This window comes from Poecilia latipinna, unplaced genomic scaffold (assembly GCF_001443285.1).
Source record: "Poecilia latipinna isolate Pla-1442-1.1 unplaced genomic scaffold, P_latipinna-1.0 Scaffold65, whole genome shotgun sequence".
NCBI lineage: Eukaryota > Metazoa > Chordata > Actinopteri > Cyprinodontiformes > Poeciliidae > Poecilia > Poecilia latipinna.
In genome coordinates this window covers 586,803-609,375 of record NW_015112681.1, presented here as the reverse complement: position 1 = coordinate 609,375, position 22,573 = coordinate 586,803, and the positions used below count along the sequence as shown (strand labels likewise).

At 41.8% G+C, this 22,573-nt stretch overlaps 1 protein-coding gene across 4 annotated transcripts in view; it reads right to left on the bottom strand.

The window, feature by feature from the left end:
• Positions 1–8,099: 8,099 nt before the first annotated feature.
• Positions 8,100–22,573, bottom strand: part of xirp2a (xin actin binding repeat containing 2a) — a 71,211-nt gene continuing 56,737 nt past the window's right edge. For all 4 annotated transcript variants that reach the window (XM_015059595.1, XM_015059604.1, XM_015059613.1 and 1 more), the window contains 6 exons: positions 21,014–21,094; positions 20,818–20,887; positions 20,295–20,398; positions 9,517–18,712; positions 8,289–8,422; positions 8,100–8,192 (listed from right to left, as the gene is read on the bottom strand). In XM_015059595.1, coding sequence (XP_014915081.1) covers positions 8,328–8,422; positions 9,517–18,712; positions 20,295–20,398; positions 20,818–20,887; positions 21,014–21,094 — 9,546 coding nt within the window. In that variant the 3' untranslated portion in view covers positions 8,100–8,192; positions 8,289–8,327. The remainder of the gene's footprint in view (positions 8,193–8,288; positions 8,423–9,516; positions 18,713–20,294; positions 20,399–20,817; positions 20,888–21,013; positions 21,095–22,573) is intronic.

Sequence of the window (22,573 nt, the reverse complement as noted above, 5' to 3'; positions counted from 1 at the left end):
TCATTTTGCCCCCCCAGAAAAGACGATCCCCCAAGGGCAAAGAAATGTGGTTGAATAAGACAGCTATTTGTAATCCACTGGGGGGCCCAGGAGAAAAAGTTTGGGAACCACTGCATTATGTCATATTTGTTTGTAAAAAGCTTTTGAAACTACTCTGTACTATTTTGCACAATGTATGAAGAAGTGAATGTAATTTCAGCTTTTGTAGTATGCATTTCCCCAGAGGTTTTATTTGGATCGTCTGTTTTTCCATTCTGTGTCTAAGTATTTAAGTCAAAGGGACACCTTGTGTTAGTTTATCAAAATGAGTTTGTGATTGCTAAGCAGAAATGTGAAACATTGAAAGTGGTTTTAAAGCTTCCAGGGTTTCTTTCCGTTTTCATCCTCAGTGGTGACTTAGGGCTGCCAGTGTTAACTACCCAGGCTGCCTCTTTAAGGTTGAAAGCCAACAGTTGCTTAAAAGAAGAGATGAGCTCTGCTGCTCTGGTGTAACCCCAGGACTGGAGAGGTATTGATGTAACCACATCAAGGAGCGCTGTAATTCCAAATAAAAAAAGACGAAGGAGAATCGGACCTGTAGGAGGGAGATCCATGGCGTTCGGGTTTCAAAGCTAGGTGTCAGAATAAATCTCTTAGAAGGGGATTTTTTCCCCCCCTCGGCTTGCAGCATGAATTACTCTGACCCTTTGACTGGTGTGTCACTAAAGGTCGTATCCAGAGCTTTCCATTTTCGGCGTTAACCTGGAGTGGACTGTGGTAACACTCAGCAAAATGTGGATCTACAGCCTGATAAACCACTTACACTCATATTAAGCGTCAAGGTGCACAGCAGTAATAAAAAGGCAGCTTGCTCCCATCTACTTCTATAGATTTATTCCCTTACTGGTTTGTTTTATCTTCCTGACACGCATGTAAATGCCAATAAGACCAGCATCAGTGATCCTTCTTGTTTAAATGATGGCATGCACTTAAAATGACAGATTAAGTACAGCAGTGATCCCAGGTTTAGCTATATTGCTCCAATAGGCAGCAGCTTATGATAGTTATTATTAAAATGACAGGTTAAATGCAGAAAGGTAAACATTTAGCTTAAGTAACTATTTTTCTAACAACTATGGTGCAGCTACAGATCAGAGAAATCAGCAAAGGTCAAATAGCGTGTTCTTAAACAAAGCAGCAAGCCATTTAACTCAGTTTCACTCCCACAGGCAGCATCCCTCCAGCAGCTGACAGCCCGAGGTGACCGTTTTCATCGCCAGAAAACACACACGCTCACCTCAAAACACACACCCAGTGGTCCGCTCTTCTGCAAACACCTACCCGCGCCAGCGCTCCCGGCTTCCTCCGTTCCAATAACTTGTCCCGGGTCTCTCTCAGCTCCGTTCTCTCCGCTTCTATCCTCGCCGCGCGGCGTCTCTCGCGCCGCACGCCGCTCTCGTGCTGCCGGTGCCGCGGAGGGAGAGGAGGGAGACGGTGGGGGAAGCCGTCTGCCCAATCAGCGGAGGACTGACGGGGAGGAGGAACTGTAGCCAATAGGGACCTGGCCGCGGCCGAGAGCGGGCGCGAGCGCAGCGACGTCGGGGTTTTTGTTCCAGCGCGAGATAAGACTTTGAAGCAACAGAGCGAGCGCTCGAGCATCTGATGGCATCTGATCCAAACTACACCCACGTCCCGTTTAGGCTGCAGGGGAGGCTTCAGCACAAAGCCCGACTGCTGTTCGGAAACACTCATGTTACTGCGACTGATCCAACACATTGGAGGAAGTTGAGAAAGTATCCACAACCATTGAACTTCTTCAGAATGTCATGTTGCAACCAAAAACATATTTTATAGATATTTTTTGTTGATATATTGCATTAAAATCTGTTGCTGAAAATACCAAATATCTACAACGCATTTCAGAAAATTATCTTCAAGGAAGTGTTTAAGTACCCTACTAATGTTTAATTTTTTTTGTTAGCCATCTTTTTGCTGCATTCCATTTATCTCAGAAACTGGAACTACAATCAGGAGGTGACATCACACGTGACTGAGTGCATTTTATTTTAAAGTCCAAAATATTAGGTTTCCAGTTGGGAGGGGAAAAAAATAAATATACCTGCAGCTGGGGTCAGACTTCCAAACTGAAAAGAGCTCCAAGTTCAAGATGGTAACAATAACAGTTAGCTTGATCACTAAGAACAGTCACAAAGTCACAAGGTTTCCTCCAGAAAACTTGCTAAGCCCAGTGGTTGGGTGCTAGAGCAGTCATTTATTCAGCAGCCCGTCATGTTTTTGAGTTAAAATTGTTTAAAGTTGACAGGAAATTTGAAAATATCATTTGATAATTATGTGTTATTGAAAGATTGGAAAAATTAATACCTGAACCAACTATAAAGTCTTAAAAAAATGCATTTTTTTTTTTGCATTTTTTTAAAGTCTTTTGCATTTTTTAAAGCCTTAAAAAATGCAAAAGACTTAAATAAGTGATGCTTATCCTGGTGGGTGCACCAGGTTTGAAAACTGTTGCAATGCAGTGAACCGGATAACAGCCAATAGCAAGTATACCAGTAGTTTTTGACTAATTTGTATAAAGAACTTGTTCTTGAGTACATGTTGTGCAATACTATGTGTGCAACTGATATTACTCAATATAAACGGTCAAAGGTGAACCACAAATAGTGTAACATTCAAATATTGCAGTCTACACACACAGTGGCCATATTGGACTTTAATGTTGGGGTTGGTAAGAAAGTCATGTTTTTTTCAAGTTAAAACATAAGCTTGTAAAAATGTTTTTTCACTTGGGAAATTTAAGAGTTTCGAGTACAAATGCATTTACTATAAAATAAAATGAAAAACATTTATCTGTTACCAAAGTGGCTGTTTTTAATATTCCATCAACCTCTTCTTATTGAACACAGACTGAAAAGCTACATTCAAAGTACAATCTGGGAAATGAAATCCTGATGAACAACTCCACAATTAAAGCTCATATTGGCTGCACAAAAGGACACTTTCATTATCAAAAGCTAAGGTTTTGCTTTTTTAGTTTCTTTCAAACTCTTTTTTTATAACACATTTTATTTTGAATTATTAGAGTGCTGAAAAAAAAATCATGTTGAAATCAAATTAAGTGGAGCCTTAGAGAAAGTAATGAGCCGCCATATTGTGGCCACATTTTCTCAGCATGCAGTTGGTCTGTCATTTCTGAAAATAATGCTCCAGCTGGCCAAGGCCTCACCTTGGACGCAGCTCTTTCAGGACAGACTCCAATTGCTTTCTGCTGATTTGTTGACCGGATCTGGTAGCTTTTCATTACTGCGAGTAGTACAGTTATACTCAATGTGCCCAAATGCCTCTTGAATGGTACTTAAAAAATCATTTCATGATCATTAAAAAAAATTTTCAATTGGGTTTTGAAGACATATTTCAGATGTGATAATGTCTAACACAACTGTAAGATGCAGCATGAACAATGGAAATGGGAGTGTGGTAAGAGATTTGGGCTTGTTATTTTAGATGCAGCTACAGTTAGCCTGAAGCTGCTGGCAGGCAGCAATGAGAATCGAGCTGGAGGTGGTAAGATCATTTCTTTCTTTTTCTACACCCCCAGATCTAACTTTAAGCCTTCAAACTCACACATTTATCCGGATTTCTAAAGCTCCACAAAGACAAAGCAGAGGAACTGTTGAAAACCCATTTAATTTCTGCTTTCTTGGTACTAAAATGTCGTCTGAATCACATCTGAACAACAAAAAAGGCCACGCCCTCTAGTGACCCATTAATGTTTTACCAGCCTTTCCTTTGCACAGCCGTACTATGCACTACCATCAACTATAAACCATTTAAATATCAAAAATATTTAATACCCTTGTTTTAAATCAGAATTTTAGATTGTGTTCCATTTGTTTTCTAATCCAGTTATTACAGATACTGTATTATTTAGTACTCCAGTGAATCTGACCCAAATGTTGAGAACAGTACAGAACAAATAGGATATATGGTAACTGATGTCATGGTTTATGTATATATTATAAAACAAGATCTCCTGACAAACTATGTAGAAATTATATATCAATGGCAGAACATACTAGTAATTTAATATATATATATATATATATGGGAGTGAAGTGCTGCTATTTCCGGTCACTACCAGAAGTAAGACCCATGATCGTTTCCACACCCTCCACAAGGAGGATAGAAATACTAAAATACAAGTACTGTAACTTACTGAAGTTACATAAAGACAAGTAGACAATGGAACAAGTTCAGGTAAATTTTAAAATATGAGGAGGACGCAATTGCGTCATTGGCCTTCATCATATACCCAACAAAACCATTTCTGTTGCTCAAAAAAGCCATAACAGCACCGACATGACCTTAAAAATTGGCACGACAGCTTCAATATAAACGACACCGCCAACAAATGTCTCCTTACCTTGAATACGGTTTCATTTTCGGTTGCGTGTAGTCTTCAACAAAGCCAAGTCAGATGTAGAACTCAGATGTAGTTTAATCTACCTACAGGTGTGTTAGCTGGAGCCTGCTGGGTTTTTCCTATCGGAGAAACGGTTCCAGGTTGCTAAAACTTTATTTCTTCAAAATTTCTAGTTAACGCATAGTTAAATGTCCTCCTAACTAACGGTAAAGGAAGTCAAAGGTTAAAGGCCGAAAATGGCTAACCTGTACATCCCGCCACGAGCTTGGTTGGGTTTAACAGGAAACAGCCACTAGGAGGCTGGTCATAATGTTTTGGCAGATATGTTTTGATAGAAATGTGCAATTTCAGTTATTTTTGTTATGTAACTCCAGATACATTCTTCCTTCCCCTGATTCTACACTTTCTGCAGCAACGTGCAACCCTCTCACCCATTACCTTTGACTGTCAAGGAAATCATTGCTGAGAAAAAGGTCCAATTAAAAAGATGCCAAGCGGCAAATCAGAACAGGATGCTGAGTTGTTCAACGGGCAACCGAGGAGAAATCCGCATGACTCACAGAAACTGTGAAGTCATCACTTTTATGGCACTCTTTAGCTGCTGTAATTAACACAGGCGTATATTGTCTTCAAAGCCAATTACGCCACGTGGTAAACCTGTAACTGAGAGGAGTGGAAAAATCTGTAAGGGCTGACAAAAGCCACCTAATGGGAAAATCTGTAAGTTCTACGGCAGGCTGTTATCAAGGAAAATCAATACGTCTTTTTCCAGAGACTTCAGGTGGACAGAGTTTTCGAGGTGGTTTATGCAGGGTCAGGCACATTTAAAGCTACAGTAACACTAATCCTCGAGGAAAAACACCGTTGACTATTACGTGTATTAATACGTTTCAGTTAGTTTGTATTGGACTCCACATTACAAAAAAAGTCCAGAAAATCTACCTACTACAGGGGAGTACTGTTAAGACATAAAAAAAAATATGTTGCATACTGTTTCATGAAAGTATGAGGATGTATATCTCAGAAAAAAAATTATAATCATTGCTTTGTAACTCTAGATAAAATATCTTCAACATTAAGCCATAAATAGTTGTAGTTTAATAGTAGGTGGATTGCTCTTTTGATGGTTTCTCTTTCCAGCTTGACCACTAGGCGGCAGTGGTGCATACACACTGCTTCTTTAATGTACATGTGCAAATTACACCTGTTAAATTATCTTTAAGCTAAAAAACCTTAGAGTCTATATTTTTTAGTGGCTCTTATCCTGTTTCCTACTTATTTGAGTCCATCTCTTTTGTTCCGTGACTTATTTTTATTTATTTTTTGGCTAGAGATTGATGCGTCTTTAAAAGTGGAGCGATCTTTTTTTTTTTTTTTTCTAGAGAACTACGTTGCCTTGCCAACATTTAATCATGTTACAAACCCAAACATTAATTCGTTTATTTAGAATTTTAGCATTTGTACTCAGCTCAACTTTTGTCAGGTTAATGGATTACACAGTTGATTACAGTCAACTTTATTTTGGAGTAACGGAGTAAAAGAGGATCACTCTTCAAATTTTGTTGTAAAAATAAAAATGTGAAATTGATTCCGATTCACAAATGTGTGCTACTTCCTGTTGGTTCATCATATACAATCTCAACAGGAATACATGTAACTTGGTGGGGGATTTTCATGTGAGAAACCTGAATAAATCTTAAACTGTTGGAATACTTTTGCAGCTACGTGTCACAAACTTGGTGTGAAAGAAGAAAGAAAAAATTGCGAGAGGGTTCTCCAACATGAGTGCCAACAGAAATATCTTTCGAAGCTGTCAGGTGTAAAAATCAATAACAGTAGGTTTGGTGCCAACTGTCATGCAAGTAAAAAGGGCTGGAAATAATATCAGGTCTGATAGTGGTGGGTAGCATGTCGACTGAACCAATATATCAATCCAGGAAACTGTTTTCTTTTTCTTGTAATGTACAGTCAGATTTAAGAATCTCGAATTCAGACATAGGAAAAAAAATGAAAAGAGGGGAAACTTTTTATTCAGACACAAAGAAAGCTAATGAAGAAGCTACGCAACATTCAAGGTGCACACCAGGTGCATTCAGTCAGCATCAAACAAAGCTAGATAATGAATAAAGGAGTAGATTTCATACTGAGTACAAAACACAATGATTTCAGAGCAGTTCGTCTCTCCATGGACACAGATGGGAAATTACATATTGTCGAGCACTGCCTGATTGTTAGCTGAATCGGCCAAACTCAAGCGCCATCACTCTCCTCGCTGTCGTAGCATCTGTCCCGCTTGATTATCTCCTCTGCTGTCAGGCCTTCTTCCTCCTCAGTCCAGACAGAAGTGTCACACCTGTCTGTGCGCTGCTCTGCTACAGAGCCAACGCCGCCGCTCTCTGTCTCTCCATCCTCCCCTCTCTCATCTCTCATCTCTATCCCGAAATCCAAAAGGTCATCTAGCGACGACACCGATGGTCTCCCCCCAGCAGGCTGACTGAAAATGTCGGAACCAAAATCAGATTGCAAGCCGGAGCCGCCGCTGGCGCTCAGGCCAGCGAAAATATCCTCCAGGAAGCTTGATGTGCCAATCGTTTGCTCTGCGGCCGGGTGTTTGAAAGCGAGCCCTCCCTCGGCCGCCTCGGTGAGGAGAGGCGCGTCTGAGTCGCAGTTTGTGGCTTCGGAACGTTTGGCATCTGCTGGCATAAAAGCGTCATCCCTCTGTGCCAAAAGTAGCAGTTCACTTGGCATCCAGTCCAGATGGGTTTGAACAGAATCTGTCGTGTCTTTCTCAAAAAGAGACAGTTCTTCCTCATTAAGGCCGTGACCCAGGCTTTCCAGGTCACAGAAGGCCTGACTATTATTAGCGTTATTGTTATTATTGGAATTTCCATTTAGCTCCTGTGCTGCCGCTGCCTCCTCGTCTATTAGCGTGACCTTTACTGCTTCACCGTTGTTCAAGTTGTCATTATTTCCCTTATCTGCCTCCTCCCGGTCCTCCTTTTTAAAAGCCGTGCTTTCCACCTGCCCGTCATGTCCATTCACTCTCACTTCCTCTATCTTCTCTGCACTTTTCGCTTCGTTTGCCTCCAGCACCTCTACGCTGCCCCCACCTCCGCTGACATTCTCTTTGTTTTCTCCTTTCTTCTCCACTCCGACGTGCACTTCAGAGTCCATTTCCGAGTCCACTTGAGCCGCAGCATCAGAGACGCCGTTTGATTCCTCACTCTCTGGAGTGTGAGCATTAGGCACTGGCTCCATGGGGTCGCCGACGGCAGAGCTTGGAACGTCTAAAACTGGAGGAGACTCCACTTTCGCACTGTCACCTTTGGCTTCCTGGCATCCATTTTGTTCTTGAACAGCAGTCTCGTTTAATGAAGGCTTTGTAGGTTGATTTGAGATGGCGTTTTCTTGGTGTGACGCATCGGGAGGGGGCCACGATGGCTTAACTAACTTCAGCTCCTCCTCGACAGCGAAGGATTTCTTTGGTGAGTCCACCTGTGGAGGCCAGACCACAGAAATTTTGCTGGTGGGCCTTTTGTTTTCTTCCTCCAATTTGTTGACGGTCGTCTGCGTAGAGGGATACGTGGAGTCTATGACTTTCTTCTCAGGTGTCGGTGATTTAATGGGTGAATTCTTCTGGTTCTTGTTATTCCAAAGTTCTCTGTGTGGCTTTTGTCCAAATCCTTCATCATAATTTCCTTTGGACTTGAACAGTTGCTTGTAGTGTGGCTTGCAGTACATTCGTCCATGGAGAGAGGCGTAGTTGCCGAGGCTATTTAAAAATACAGAAACAAACAAGAAAAATGTTAAATTAGTCCAAAAAAAAAAAGTACGGTAAAAACCCTTTTGCAATGTGAGTGTATTCTACCTTAGTTTGCCTTTGCAGTGTTCACAGCGAAAACAGTTTTTATGGAAGTTTTGTTTGTCTGCGATCAGAGACTCCATGGGGTACACTCTCTTCCGACATACCTTGCACAGTTCGGACTCTGGAACTCGAATTTTCTGCGAAGAAAAGCGTAACATTTCTTGTCCAGACATGGAAATTTCTTACAAAATTATGGGTAATATTCTGGGTAGAATTTTGTAAACTTGAACCAAAAAAAAAGTTCTCCAAACTGAGAATGATTTCCCAAATTAAAAAAGTGGCCTTGATTACAAACTCAGCTCACCTCTGAGTTTGTAATCAGAGGTGAACAATTCAGTGTTCAGCTTCGTCAGGAGGTGGTAAGCTATTTTTTGTCATTACGTCACATTCTCTTCTTTTCCTTCAAAACCTGATGAAGGCCTGATTGTGAGCGCCCCCCAGGGGTCAAATAATTCATCAGCAGAGGCAGATAAAAATTGTTGAGAATAAATGACCTTTATTACTGTGCATATTCATGTGAATTCTCACTTCAATTAAATTTCTTTTGAGAATTCAAAATTCCACTGATGAGGCAAAAAAAAAAAAAAAAAAAAAAAAAAAAAAAGACTGAATGCTGCCCAGAATATTTCCCATTTTGGTTTTAGATTAGTTGAAATTAAAATGGAAAAAACAACAACATTTTGTCAAAGCAAAGCAATTTGATTAACTAGTTGTAATTATTTCAACAGAGTTTAAGTCCTGCCTGGAGCCACAAAAAATATTAGTATCCGAGTTGCAACACGTTTTATTCAGTTTCTTTTATTTCCCAAAAATGTCCAGAAGTGCTGTTACTCAATCCTGAATAAAGCTAAGCAAAAACTGTTTTCGTCATGCAGTTTTCTCTTTTGCTCAGAGAAATCAGCTTTACACACTCAGGAAGGAAAAATATTAGCTGGTTATGTCAGCTTCGTCGCCAGCTTCACACTTCAGAGGCATGAATAAACAGACCCAAGTGCAACCGGAGGATACAAAAAGCTGTGAAACTGCCAGTTGCCAAACCGTGATCTATTCCAAATTTGAAAAAAAAAATAAGAATAAGAAAAACAAGTGGCACAAGCAATATGAACATGGAAAGAATTATTTCAAACCAATATAACATGTCCAGTTCTTTCACACAGTGCAAGTAATGTCTCAGAGGAAGTTAAACACACCAGGCCATTTTAGTATCATCATGCTACACAGTTAAGATTACCCGCCACAAAGGTCTCCTGCTGGTGTGTTATAGTTTGGGAAGTCCTCTGCTCAGTGACGCTGAAGCCCAGGTTCTGGAAAACTCCTTGGCTCTCGGCCCATGACTGCTGGAAGTTTTTCAGCATTTCCTCCGTGGAGGCTTCAGGCGGTACAGAGACAACATTACCCCTCACTACATCAGCGTAGGATGGAGGGTTACCGCGAGTCAGCAGGCTCCCAGAATGCGTCTCACTCCTCGTCTCTCTTGTCACGTTACCAAAGTCGTCAACACTGCAGAACTGCTCAGACACTGAAGTTGTTTCGGTGTGACCCACTGGCTCATGTTCCCGCCGTTCTATTTGTTCTCTAAGCTCTCGGGCTGCTTGAGAACCATGCTCTCCAGTCTCAAAGACGTCCTTTATCGCTTTGACGTTGAAAGTAGGGATTTCTTCGGTTTTCGGAGTATGCGAGTCAGCCTCTGTATCTTCAGTATCACTCCCCAGTCTCTCTGATATAACAATGGGATCTTTTCTTGCATAGACTTTTGGTTTGGGAGACTCAAATCTGTTCACTAGCTTTGATAAATCAACCCTCGGGAGATCTTCTTTCATAAGGTCTATGGTCACGGTCTCCGTGGCTTCCTCAGCATCCGGTCCCAAACGTTCAGGGATGTCAATGGGATCCTTCCTGGTGTACATTTTGTGCACTTCAGCCTTCTGCGCCTCCTCAAAGAAAGACTTTTTGTCCTTCACCGTCAACATGGAATCCACCATCTCTGAAACATCCACCACTCCATGCTCGCTTCCGTCAACACCGGTCGCCATGCCACTGAACGAGGATGTGCGCTCTCTTTCAGAGACAAAGTACTCTGGTACTGGCATGGGAGGGGGTGGAGTCATCCCACGTGAAAGTTTTGAGGTAGTATCCCTCAGCTTCATGAGATTTTCGGAGCGGCTCAGAGTGGGAGAAGGTGTGGCTCTGCTGAAAGTAGATGTAGGGGTGTAAGTTCTGCGAGGAGGGGGTGGTGGTGTCCCAACTGACTTGTACGGGGGAGGAGACGGGGTTACTCTGAGTGGGGAGTCTACTCTCCTTGATTCAATTGTAATAAAAGTAGGCGACGGTGTTCGAATGCTTGCTAAGGGGGAAGAAATTCTCTGATCGGTCACTTCCTGATGGACTTTGCTCTCCTGAACAGACCTTTTCTGTTTCACCACCCTTTCTATTTTGAAGGAGCCACCGAGAGGCCTTGCATGTTTTCCAGCTGTCCCACAGATGATGTTCCTGTCTGACTCAGGTGGAGATGAGGAGACTGGCGGAAGCATAGGTGGCTCTTTTTCTTCTTTAACTTCCTTTTCCACTGTTGTCAGGTTTTTCTCCAAAACTGTGAGTTTTGTCTGAATAATATGCTTCACATAAACCATCATCTCTTTCAGCTTTTTCTTGCTCTGCTGTTTAGCGAGTTCACTGAAGTTCTTTTTCTCGACCGAGCCCATTGCCCATTCGGGAACTTCATCTATAAGTATCCTGATAGAGTTGGAATCTACTTTGCTCGGTGCATCCTCAAGTTCTTTTATTCTGGCAACTAGGTTCTGGATCACAACACATTTCTCTGAATCTGTAATATCTTCAGTATGCGCTTCATCTTTACAAGATAATTTACTTATACCTTTCATCAGCACTTCCTTTGACTCATCTTTTGACTTCCCTGCTTTTACCTGCTTTTTCGTTGTCTGTGTTGCTTGTAGCTTAGCTTGCTGTTGCGTGCGAGATACCTCTTGCTTCTGAAGGTCCTGCTGTACCACTCTCTCAGTCACGACAACCTCCTTGTGTGTCTGAATGTGCTCTGTCTTCATGCTCTGCTGACTATGGGAGACAGACACAAGGTTTTGTCCTTGATGGGTTGGCACAGATGTTACCATAGCCACCAGAGGTGCTGGAACAGTAACCGATGGAGACGACTTTACGTCGGTTTCACTTTTTGCCAGCTGCTTTCCCTTCTTTGTGCAAGCCTTCACTTCAACCTTCATGGGTGGCGGCACTTGATGTTTATTCTCTTTAACTTCTGTCTTCATCTCAGTTCTTGCTGAGGTAAGCTGGTTGCTTTCCAAATGCACTTTTGATTCAGCGCTCTCTGACACCTGACTTTTCTCTCTCTGTGATTGAGTTTCACTTTTCATTATTTCTTTTTGCCCCAAACTGTCAGACTTTTCATCTGTCTTCATTGTTGGCATTTTAAATGTTTTTACTTTGAAACTGGGAGTTACCTTTGGAATTTTAGTTGGCAGAGAGGGACTCATTTTTCCCTCCTGTGTCAGAGCCACATTGATATTCTTTACATCCTCTGTTTTCAATGTGACCGCAGCCCGGCTTTGAAGATTTGCATTTTCCTGGACAGTGTTCTGTGAGGCAGTGATAGACTTGGTGCTGGATTTCTTAATAAACTGCTGCTGCTCTGCGACTGACACGGCGACCACGTTGGAGCGGGACTGGATTTCTTTTTCTGAGGCCTCGTGATGAGACCGAGACACATCAGATGAGGTGAGGGCTTTTTCAGAGGCTTCAGTGCTGGATACTTGCTTTTTATCTAAGGACGCATTTGAAGATCCAAGGGTTGACTTTTTATTTATTACTGAGATTGTCGCTTTGCTCAAAGGGATTTGGGAAGGTGTTTTCTTGACAGGTGAATCTTGTGTCATTATTTCCTCCTCATTCTTAGCTTTTGTTATCTCCAAAGCCTCTTCTTTTTTGCCGCTCTCTGCCACAGAAAGTTCTGCACTGGCTGCTGAGGATTGTATATTCATTTGTGGTGAAGTTGGAGTCAAGACTTTAATCTTTTCTTCTTCCTCTTTCTCTCTTTGCAGGCGGTACCTTTCCTCTGCAAGCATGAGAGGGGTTTTAAATTTTCGAGCATATGGTCGGTCCTTTGGGGCTGAAGCAGGGTCTGGAGGTGGAGGTAGTTTGAGGGGAGGGACAAACACTTTTTTGGGCGGCTGTGGACTTTGTTTTTGATCTGGTTTTACAACTGGAATGTTTGAAATTCTTGTCGATGACACCTCAGCTGTTTTAGACTTATTCCATGCTTCGGTCTGTTGGATTGCTTCCTGTTTCACCTGTTGAACTTTAACCTCCTCTTTATGGTGAGTCAACACTGCCGTTTCTTGACCAGGAGGAAGCTGGGGGGAAGGTGGTGGAGGCGTTGGCTGTTTTTTCTGCCACTTGGGTTTGAGCTGTGTGGGCTGCTTTGGTGGTTCTGGCTGCTTGGGGATTTTAAATAAAGGCTTTCCAATTGGCTTCCCTTGTTTTGCGGGAGGAAGTTGAGGCATTGCGTTAAGCTCTTGCTGTGATGGAGGAGGAGGAAGAAAATCTTGGCCTCCTACAGAGGATGGTGCTGGTGGAGGGGGAGGTGGTGGGAAAAATTCAGGCTCAGACTTCATGCATTCCACAGGAGGTGGAGGCGGTGGGGGCGGCGGTGGCAGGTCACTGTCTTGCCTCATGATATGAGGCCTAGAACTGGACAACGTCGGGCTCTCCGTCACTGGTGATGGTGGTGGAGGGAGGGAGAGCTCAGACTCTGATGGTGGAGGTGGGGACGTGGGGGGTGGGGGAAAGTGAATCTCCGGTTTTGACTTTTTAATGATGCCCTTCGCTTTCATGTCCAGGTTTCGGTGATCACTCTTCAGATTTCTGAAATTCTGCTTTTGTCCCAGAGCCTTGTTCTCCATGTGCCTTTGTGATGTTTGCTCTGACACTGTTACGTTTTGTTTATGCACGACAGTCTTCTCAGTCACCGTAGTCTCCACCTGTTTGATTGTTTTTGTCTCACACATTTGTTTGTTTGAAATATTCATCTGTGTTGTGTTTTGCACCTCTTTCATCACAGTCACATCCGCAGCTTTATTCTCTGTTTGATCATTAATAGTCTTCTGCGTATTCTTTATCATAATAGGCTTAGGAGCTTGTATTTTGTGTGGGGGCAGCACTTTGTCTTTCTGTTCTTTTATGCTCTTCTGATGAGAGGCCCCAGCAGGATTGTCTGTTTTGACTACAGCAACAGAGTGGTCCTCTTGGGTTATTACCTGCGTTTTCAGCGATTTGCTTTCATGGTGCCTCTGTGTGTGCCTCTGTGACTCACTGCTCTGAGAGAGGTTTTTCACAGTGGGGGTTGGAGTGAGAGCTACATTCTCACTCATGGCTTCATGTGAGCTTTCATGCTCCGCTTGCTTTACACTTGATGGATTTTTCACGGGCCCTTTTGCTTTCTTGGCAGGATGCATACGCTTCTTGTTTGAATACTGTTTCCTCTGCATCAGGGACTTTATTGCCCCTTGAACATCACCTTTAACAACTTCTTCTTTTTCCACATGCATCACTTCCTGGCCTTCATAAAGAGATTTTATGGATGTTTTCACGTCTCCTTCAATGCTTCCTCTACGTTGCATTTTTGGAGAGGTGGTTGGCTCAAGCAGAAGCTGAATGGTGGCTTTAACATCCCCTTGTTCGCTCACATGGTGCTGGTAGGTCTTTTTCTCACTTGATGCCTCATGCAAATTTTGCATGGCAGTAAAAATGTCTCCTTTAACTATCTCCTCTTTCTCCAACTCTTTAACAGCTTGCTTAGCCTCCTCTAGGGATTTGAGGGTTCCTCTGATGTTGCCAGGAACTAAATCGTCAACAGTTGCTTCCGTTTTTGAGGTTGCAGATTTCTCCAGTGATTCAAGAGCACCTCTTATGTCACCTTTGATAATTTCAGGCTTTTCCAGTTCTTTGGCTTGACTCTTAGCCTCCTCGAGAGATTTCAAAGTGTTGGGAATATCTCCCTTTACCACCTCCTCTTTCTCTACAGCCACTTTCTGGTTGATGGCTTGGGTCAATAAATCAAGAGTTGCAGTAAGATCACCTTTAACAATGTCCTTACCCTCTAGGTTTTTGTAGGCAGCAGTGGGCTCTGTCATGAATACCTTAACAATGCTATGAACGTCACCTGGCACTATGTCATCTTCAGCCACAGTGCGGCCAATCTGCTGCTGATTCTTCCGCAACAAGAGTTTGGTCTCTTCGATATCACCACCAATGATACTCTCCTTCTGCACCTCTTCTTGAACCTCATCAGATTCAGATTTCAGCTGTTTGAGGTAGTCCAAAGCTCCAGACTCGATGCATGTTGTGTAAAAGCTAACATTACCCCTTTCAGTGTCCCCAATCCTTATCCTTTTAGAGTCCTCTTCTCCTGAGTTGGACAGAAGACGCTGAAGGGCTTTGCTGACATTACCTTGAATTATATCCTCCTTCTCCATACTAGATCGCTCCACTTTATTTAGTAGAGAATAGATTGTCATCTTAACGTCTCCTTTTTCATCTTCTTGAATCAGGATTCCATGCTTAGAGGAGCCTTCATTCTTCAGTAGATTGCCTATCGCCTCTTGGATGTCACCTCGAATAACTGCCTCTTTCTGAACACTTGTTCCCCTCTCCTGGTTGAACAGCTGTCTCACTGTGGTGTTGATGTCTCCTCGCTCCTCTTTATCAATAGTTATGACCCTTTCGGTTGTCTCTGTGCGATTCAATAGGTTCATCATTATATTGCTTAGATCTCCTTTAATGATCTCCTCCTTCTGAATTTGAGGAACCTCCTGGTTCATGAGTTTGTACTTGGCCATGCGGACATCTCCGATTTCATCTGCCTCAATGAGGATCCCCTGGGAGTTCACCATTTTCTGACAGTAAAGTTCTTCAAGTGTCTCCTTTATGCTTTTACCGATTATTTCGGTCTTTTCCATGCTGCTTTCGTTGAATTCATGAAATGGAGTCGTTTCGAACAGCCACGTAGTCGTCTTCACATCTGCCTGTGGGATTTCCTCCTTTATCACAACAGGCTCTGTGCCATCAGTTTCTTTGATTCTGTCTAGGGGTTGCCTCTCAAAGAGCCACACAGACTGTTTAACATCCCCTTTCATCACTTCCTCCTTTGTCACCCTCTCCATTGCATCGTACTCTTCGCTATCACCGCGGATCTCATCAATTGTGCGGGTTTCAAACATCCATGTTGCAGATCTGACATCGCCTTTCTGAATTTCACTCACACTTACAGTTCTAATGTACTTTTGAGACATCTCATCAGTCTCAAATCGCTGCTTGTTCGTCTTTACATCACCCCCTTGGATATCCGCCACTGTTTTTGATTGTACTTTTATCTCCTCAGTAATTTCATCCAGGGGTTGTGTTTCAAATTTCCACCTAGCAGAGCTAACGTCTCCCTTATTAATGCCTTCCTCCGTTACTGCTTTAATAACATATACCTCCTCCGAATCTCTAATTGAATCCAAGGGTTTCGTCTCAAATAGCCATCGAGCCCCCACCACGTCTCCTCTTATGATTTCCTCTTTAGTAACAGTCGTCACTTCATGATAATGGCCCTCCTTATCACGAATGGCATACAGTGGCTGGGTTTCAAACATCATAGTGTAATTTTTCACGTCTCCTTTTTTAATCTCATCTCCAAAGATACTAGTGAGTTTTGAAATATTTGTCTCTGCCGACTCATCTTTGATTTGATCCAGAGAGTACGTCTCAAAAATGAAGCGGCCCTTGTCGACATCACCTCCCTGAACATCGGTTATGGTGCGGATCTCCCTCGCCTTTGTGCTGTCGTCACATATAGCGTCGATTGGCTGGTTCTCAAACTTCCAGGTGCAGTTGACCACGTTTCCTCTTTGGATGTCCTCGGCCTGCTGCTTCTTCAGCTTCAGCATCATTTCCTCTGACGTAGAGCTCATAATGTCAGAGGAACGATTCTCAAAGATGTATTTCATTCTGGAGACATCACCAGACTGGATATTGATTTCTGTGACCCTCCTGAAAGAACTGCTGTCCTCACCCGTGATGTTTTCCAGGTTCTCGGTTTCAAAGAGGAAGCGAGCCATTTGGACATCTTTACCTTGAATGTCCTCCTGCTTTACAGTGCAGGTTTTCAAAATCGTCTCGGTTTCTGATTCTGAGTGATCGCAAATGTTGTCAAGTGTCTGGGTCTCAAAGAGCCAGGTGCATGTTTTCACATCCCCTTTTTGCACTTCTTCCACTCCTGCCTCACTTTTTTCCACCTTTTCATACAGAACATCCATCGGCTGGGTCTCAAAGAGCCACCTGCACGTTTTTACATCCCCTTTCTCAATTTGAATATCTTCCTTGGTCTTATGTTCTTGATCCTCAAAATTACTGAAAAATTTTATAGCATCGAGTGGCTGAGTTTCGAACAACCACTTGGCTGTTTTGACATCCCCAGATTCAATCTCCTGCTTGGAAATCCCTTTTATTATCTGGAACTTATTGATACTTTCATCAAATTCGTCGATTGGACGTGTTTCAAACATCCACCTGCAGCTGCGCACATCTCCCTTCACAATTTCCTCGCGCCTTACGGTCCTCACCTCATGGTAATGACCCGAGCTGTCCTGCATCGCATACATTGGAGTGGATTCAAACAGCACTCTGTTGGACTTAACTGACCCACTTGGGACACCTTCTACCTGGATTTTCTGTGTCCCTTCACATTTACTTAAATCTAAGGTTTCAAACCTCTCTTTGTAGTTTGTCACATCTCCTTTGTCAAGGGCTTCAATGTTCACAGTTCTTGTAATCTCCTTCTTTTCCTCCCGTATGCTCTCCAGTGGCTGGCTTTCAAAGACCCACTTCTGATGTCTGACATCACCCTTCTCTTCCTCGGAGGCAGTCACTTTCTTAAGTTTTCCGACTTCGGTTAGTTCTTTCAGGTTTTCCATGGGTACCGTTTCAAATCGATGTTTGGCTAACTGAACATCTCCTCCTACAATTTCCTCTGGGGTCAAAGGTCGAGCGTTAGCATTATCTTTCAGTGTATCCATAGGCTGAGTCTCAAAAACAAGGCAGTGTCTCTTAACATCCGCTCCAATTATTTGTTCCTTCTGAGTTCTTGAAGTTTCCCATTCCTCATCCTTAATAGTGTCAAGAGTCTTTGTCTCAAAAAGCCATCTGCCTTTGTTCACGCCACCTTGCGTATTGTCCTCCATGGAAATACCACATATCAGCTTTACTTTTGCAGGATCTTTGTTGATCATATCCAGAGGCTGGGTTTCAAACATCCACCGCGATGTTGTAACATCTCCTTTCTCAGTCTCCTCCCGCCGGATGGTAGTAATTTCCAACATTTCACCAGAATCCCCCCTGATGACGCACATGGGCTGTGTCTCGAACATACGAGTGGTTGTCTTCACATCCCCCTTCACCTCTTCCAGCTCAGACTTCAGGTTCAAGAAGTGACTCTCCTCAACAGTTTCAGTTTTACCCAGAGAATCCAGATGCTGCGTCTCAAAGAGGTACCTAGCAGTTTTCACATCTCCACCAGTGATGTCTTTGGTGACCACACACTCGTTCTCCTGCTCTTCTTGGTGGATCCTATTCAGGCAGTCCAGGGGCTGAGTTTCGAAAAGCCAGGTTGCAGTACGGACGTCTCCTCGTGCGAGTTCTGCCTGCTTCTCCGACTCTTGGGTTGCATCTGCAGTCTCCGCACCTAGAGCATCCATGGGTTGAGTCTCAAACATCCATGCCGTGTATCTGACGTCTTTGCCTGCAATAATTTCCTGCTGGGCAATATTTCTTCCCTCACTTTCATCTGGGGAGTCATCTTTGATCGTATCAAGTGGCTTGTTTTCGAACATCCACCGCATTGATTGCACTTCCCCTTTGAGTATTTCTTCCCACTCCAGGTATTCTCTGTCGGGGCTTGAGCATTCACTGGAGCTGCTGCCGTCATTTTCAAACATATAGCATGTCTGCTGGACGTCACCTACCGTTTCCTTGCTTTCCAAAGATGCCTTTTCTGCCTCCGTAAGCTGACTCATGAAGTCTTCCTCAAGGTTCTTACGTACTTCTGGATGTATGTGCTTGTAGAGGCGTTTCAGCTCAGCCATGCTTTTGTGTTTGAAGTACTGCTTCTTGTCAAGGGTAAACTTTTGTTGGGATCCTTTTTCCTGGGACTGAGAGGAGATGCTATGTTCTTGTGCTACCTGCATTACGTTTGCAGGTGGGGGGGGGGATTGTTCTGCTGCCTCATACGTCACCGATGAGGTCGATGCAACCGCAGAAGCAGTTTTTGCAGTAGAAGACGAGTCATAACTAGTTACAGTTGACGTTTTGGATGACTGGTGTAGTGGTGCCCACTGAAACTGGTTGAAATCAACATCAACCTGTGGTTCATAAGTTATTTTATTTACGGAGAGAGGGACAGTAGAATGATAAGAAAGTGGTTAGAGAGGAATTTTTTTTGTCTTTAAGTGATATAAAACACAGAGAAAACTATTAAAACTATTTGATACAACTATCAAATAAGCAAGCTGACATCCAATGCTACATTTGATTTAAGAATGAATACAGTACTCCAGTCACTTTTAATTTTACACAATTTGTCATGTTAAAGCCTAAAACTCTAATGTATTTTATTGGGGGTTTATGTAATACACTATAATAAAGAAGAGAAAATAACTGCAAGGAAAATGATAAAACTATTCACAAACTAAAACCTGAAAAGTGGTTTCGCTTCTTGCAGGAGAATCCGACCAGACAGAGCTACAGTAGTCGGTTCAAATTAAACAAATGAAACTTTGTAATTTTTTTTATTTAAAAAGATTTATAATATATTAATATTATTAACTTAATTATTAGTAATTTATTGGTATTACTAATAATATACATCTATATTCATAGCAATATATGTGTAATGTTACTATTACACTGTAGAATTTAAATAATTTTAAAAATGCATAGCATAAACTGTATTATAATGTATTTTCACATTTACTCTTCACAACGAGAGCAACAGACCGATTCGTTGTGATTAAACTGGAGAGAAAAGTTATATATGAAAAAGTAATCTCTGCATGTTTGAAACACAGTTTGAACACGATTTAGCTGAAGTTAAGTCTGGAATTGCTGAGTTTACACAGACCATCTGCTGCTGAAGGAACTAAGGTGCTAAAAAAAATAAGTCGCCCGATGCGATGAACTTGGAAATGTTCGGGCTTGTTTAGAGAGGGAAATTCATTTCTGGAGAGGCCTCAATGGAACGAGGCGCTGTGAGGAACACAGATCGTTGTGACAATAACAGTAAGTCTATACAAGCTGTTCAATTCTGAAATCTGAACCCTGCCCAGAAGTATGAAAGAACAAGGCAGAAATTAGTTGCTTGGAGGAAAAAAAATAGTTCAATTACTGTTTAACAAATGACTATGCAAAGTTTTCGCTTTGGGGTGCAGAATTCTGATCAGTGCAAGAACATCAGTGGTCTAGATCAAGTCATAGTCATGTCAGAATGATTGCAGGTATAGATGTGAAATGAAGTGGAAATCTGTTGTGAGAATTTATATACATACTTCCTTCGCCTCACAATTATGCACTTTTTGATGTTGAACACATAAAATCCCCATAAAATACATTGAAATTAAAAAGTGTAAACATCCAAGAGGTGTGAATGCTTATGCTAAACACTTTAATTTAACCTACTTTCAATCTGTCAGGCATTTTTAGTGATACTAAAATTAATTACTAAACTGCAAACCTTAACGAAAACGATTGTTTTAGTGGAAGATTTTTCTTTAACGGGGGAAGAAAATGTTCAGTTTCCATCAGACATCATTTATTCAGTCTAATTATTTTTCCCGGTATGCACAATTTCCCTTTGGATGATTTCGTAATGCCACTTCATCTTCATGTGGATTCTCCATTAAAACAAGAAACTTATCGTCGGTTTAAATAAACAGACAGGATCATTACCTTAATTTCCTTTGCCGGTGCCGCTTCCTCGATCGTTTTTTCATACTGTTGCTTCAAAGCCTGGGTGGAAACCTTTGGTAGGTCCTCTCCGCCGACAAGCATAACTGAATTAGACATAAGAAGAAGGCTGCCTCATTAAGTGATTCCAAGTGAGGAGGCTCAGGGGAGCAGGAAAGAGAAATAAATCATTTCATTAAAAACCTGAGTAGTTTTCATTTTCTGAAACCATGCGGCAGCGATTGCCCAATTTCCACTTTCCAATATTTTACCTCCCTGACTTTGCCCTGATTAGATTTGCCGCCATGCGCCGAATAGAGAATCATCTGCTCTCTGACTCGCTTTGAGAGCTCATCCCTTATTCAGCCCGGGGTGCCGAACAATCATTAACATACAGGACCAAAAGCAGCGCTGTGATATATATATATATATATATATATATATATATATATATATATATATATAGAATGCTATATATATATATAAAAGCCCTAAATTACAATATAAAAGGCATGAGCAGAATAACCTGTTTCATCGTAATGGTTCCCATAACCCGCAGCCACGTTGTTATGGTGGACTCCTTGATCATGGATCACCTGTGAAGCAGCGACATCAAACTGTTAGCGCTCCAACGAGTTTCCAATCAGTCACCCATAAATGACTAGAGATGACGTTCGTATCATAATAAGGGCGGCAGGTTTTAGTGATCGTGTAACAAATACCTCTTGCCGCAAAATGCTTGTTGCCGGAATCGTCTCTCTGGCGCTGCTCTTCACCGTCACCTCGGAGGAACTCGACACTTCCTGTCAAACGCAGAACAATGGTGTCACTGACACGGAACAACTGGCACAAGCAAGAAGGGAAATAACATTTAGCTGTGTGGCGCTTTTCACGGATAAAATCCCAAAGTGCTTCACGGTCAAAACATCATCACAGTGATACAACTGAAAACACCTTGAAATGCTTTAAAAATGTTTTGGCGTTTTTTTGTTTGTTTTTTTAAGAAAAGTTTAACACTCAAAATGTTTTCTTTGTCTGTGGATAATGGCGTTTTGAGAGCTTCGCAATTTAAAATTTAAGAAGAGAATTTATTCTTTCACTTAGGGCCAAATTAGCTCAGATAGTTTCTTCTACTTAATAAAATAAAATAAATCGTAATTGAAAAGTGTGTTCTTGTGTTCTTATTTTGTCTGGTAACGTCTCAAATATGTAAAATGACTAAAAGAGAAAAATGAAATACAATAAAATACAAGAAGCACTTAAGTTTTGGATCTAACTCGAGTTTTTTTGTAATAATGAGAAATTGATGAGAAAATAAATTGTGGTTGCAATTTATTAGAGAAATTGTAACCACAGATTGAATGATTAAGACCATTAGCAACCTCTGGACTGAAGAGGAAGAGGAAGAAAAAAGTCCGCCAGAGATATTTTGGGGTACATGTATATTTTTTTGATGCCCTAAAACTACAATTTAAGTTTTAAAAGGAGTTTTTACATTTAAAAATAACAGGATTGATGTTGGCTCTTTAATTTGTTCAACTGAAATGCATTTTGAACCATCTTAACTCTACTGAATTGACTTGTTTAAACATTTAAACACTCTAAAAAATTGCATGGTCGTCACCTTCAGTTCAGGCTTTGATACCAGGATGAAAGCAATTTCAAATGAGCTGTTTGGAGTTATGCTCAAGTGGTTAATGAAGCAAATCCTTAGCTGGATTATGACAGTCATCAACATAGTGCCATATATTCTATAAAAGTTTAAATATGTAAAATGAGGAATGAACAGGGCCGACTACACAGCCTTGAGGAACACGAAACAGAAATGCTATTTTTTTACTGATGTGACCTGATTTAGACAATGAAAACAGACAAGACTGGTTTCATTTGACCAATCAGCAGAAATAACTTCCTATGAAGTAACAGAGACAAAAAAATAAAAAAAATAAAAGCAAAAGCGGTGAGGATGAACACAAGGCTGCACACACAAAAGCACCCAACACTGCTTTATCACCTCCTGACTGCGAACTGGAAGAAACAGTGGGCGGGTAAGTAATTTTTATATTGTGGGGAAGCTTAATAAAATCCCCTTCTGCGGCTGCTAACAAATGTTTTTCCATTACCGCAATGCTTCCAAAGGGAGCTTGCTAAGTTTGAATTCTGCCAAAGGAGGATTTCAGTGTTGGGGGGGGAAAACGGCAGTAGATTACAAAAAAAAAAAAAAAAAAAAAAAAAAAAAAAAAACGAAACAGGCTTTTTCTCTTTTTTAATTCTCATTTTTT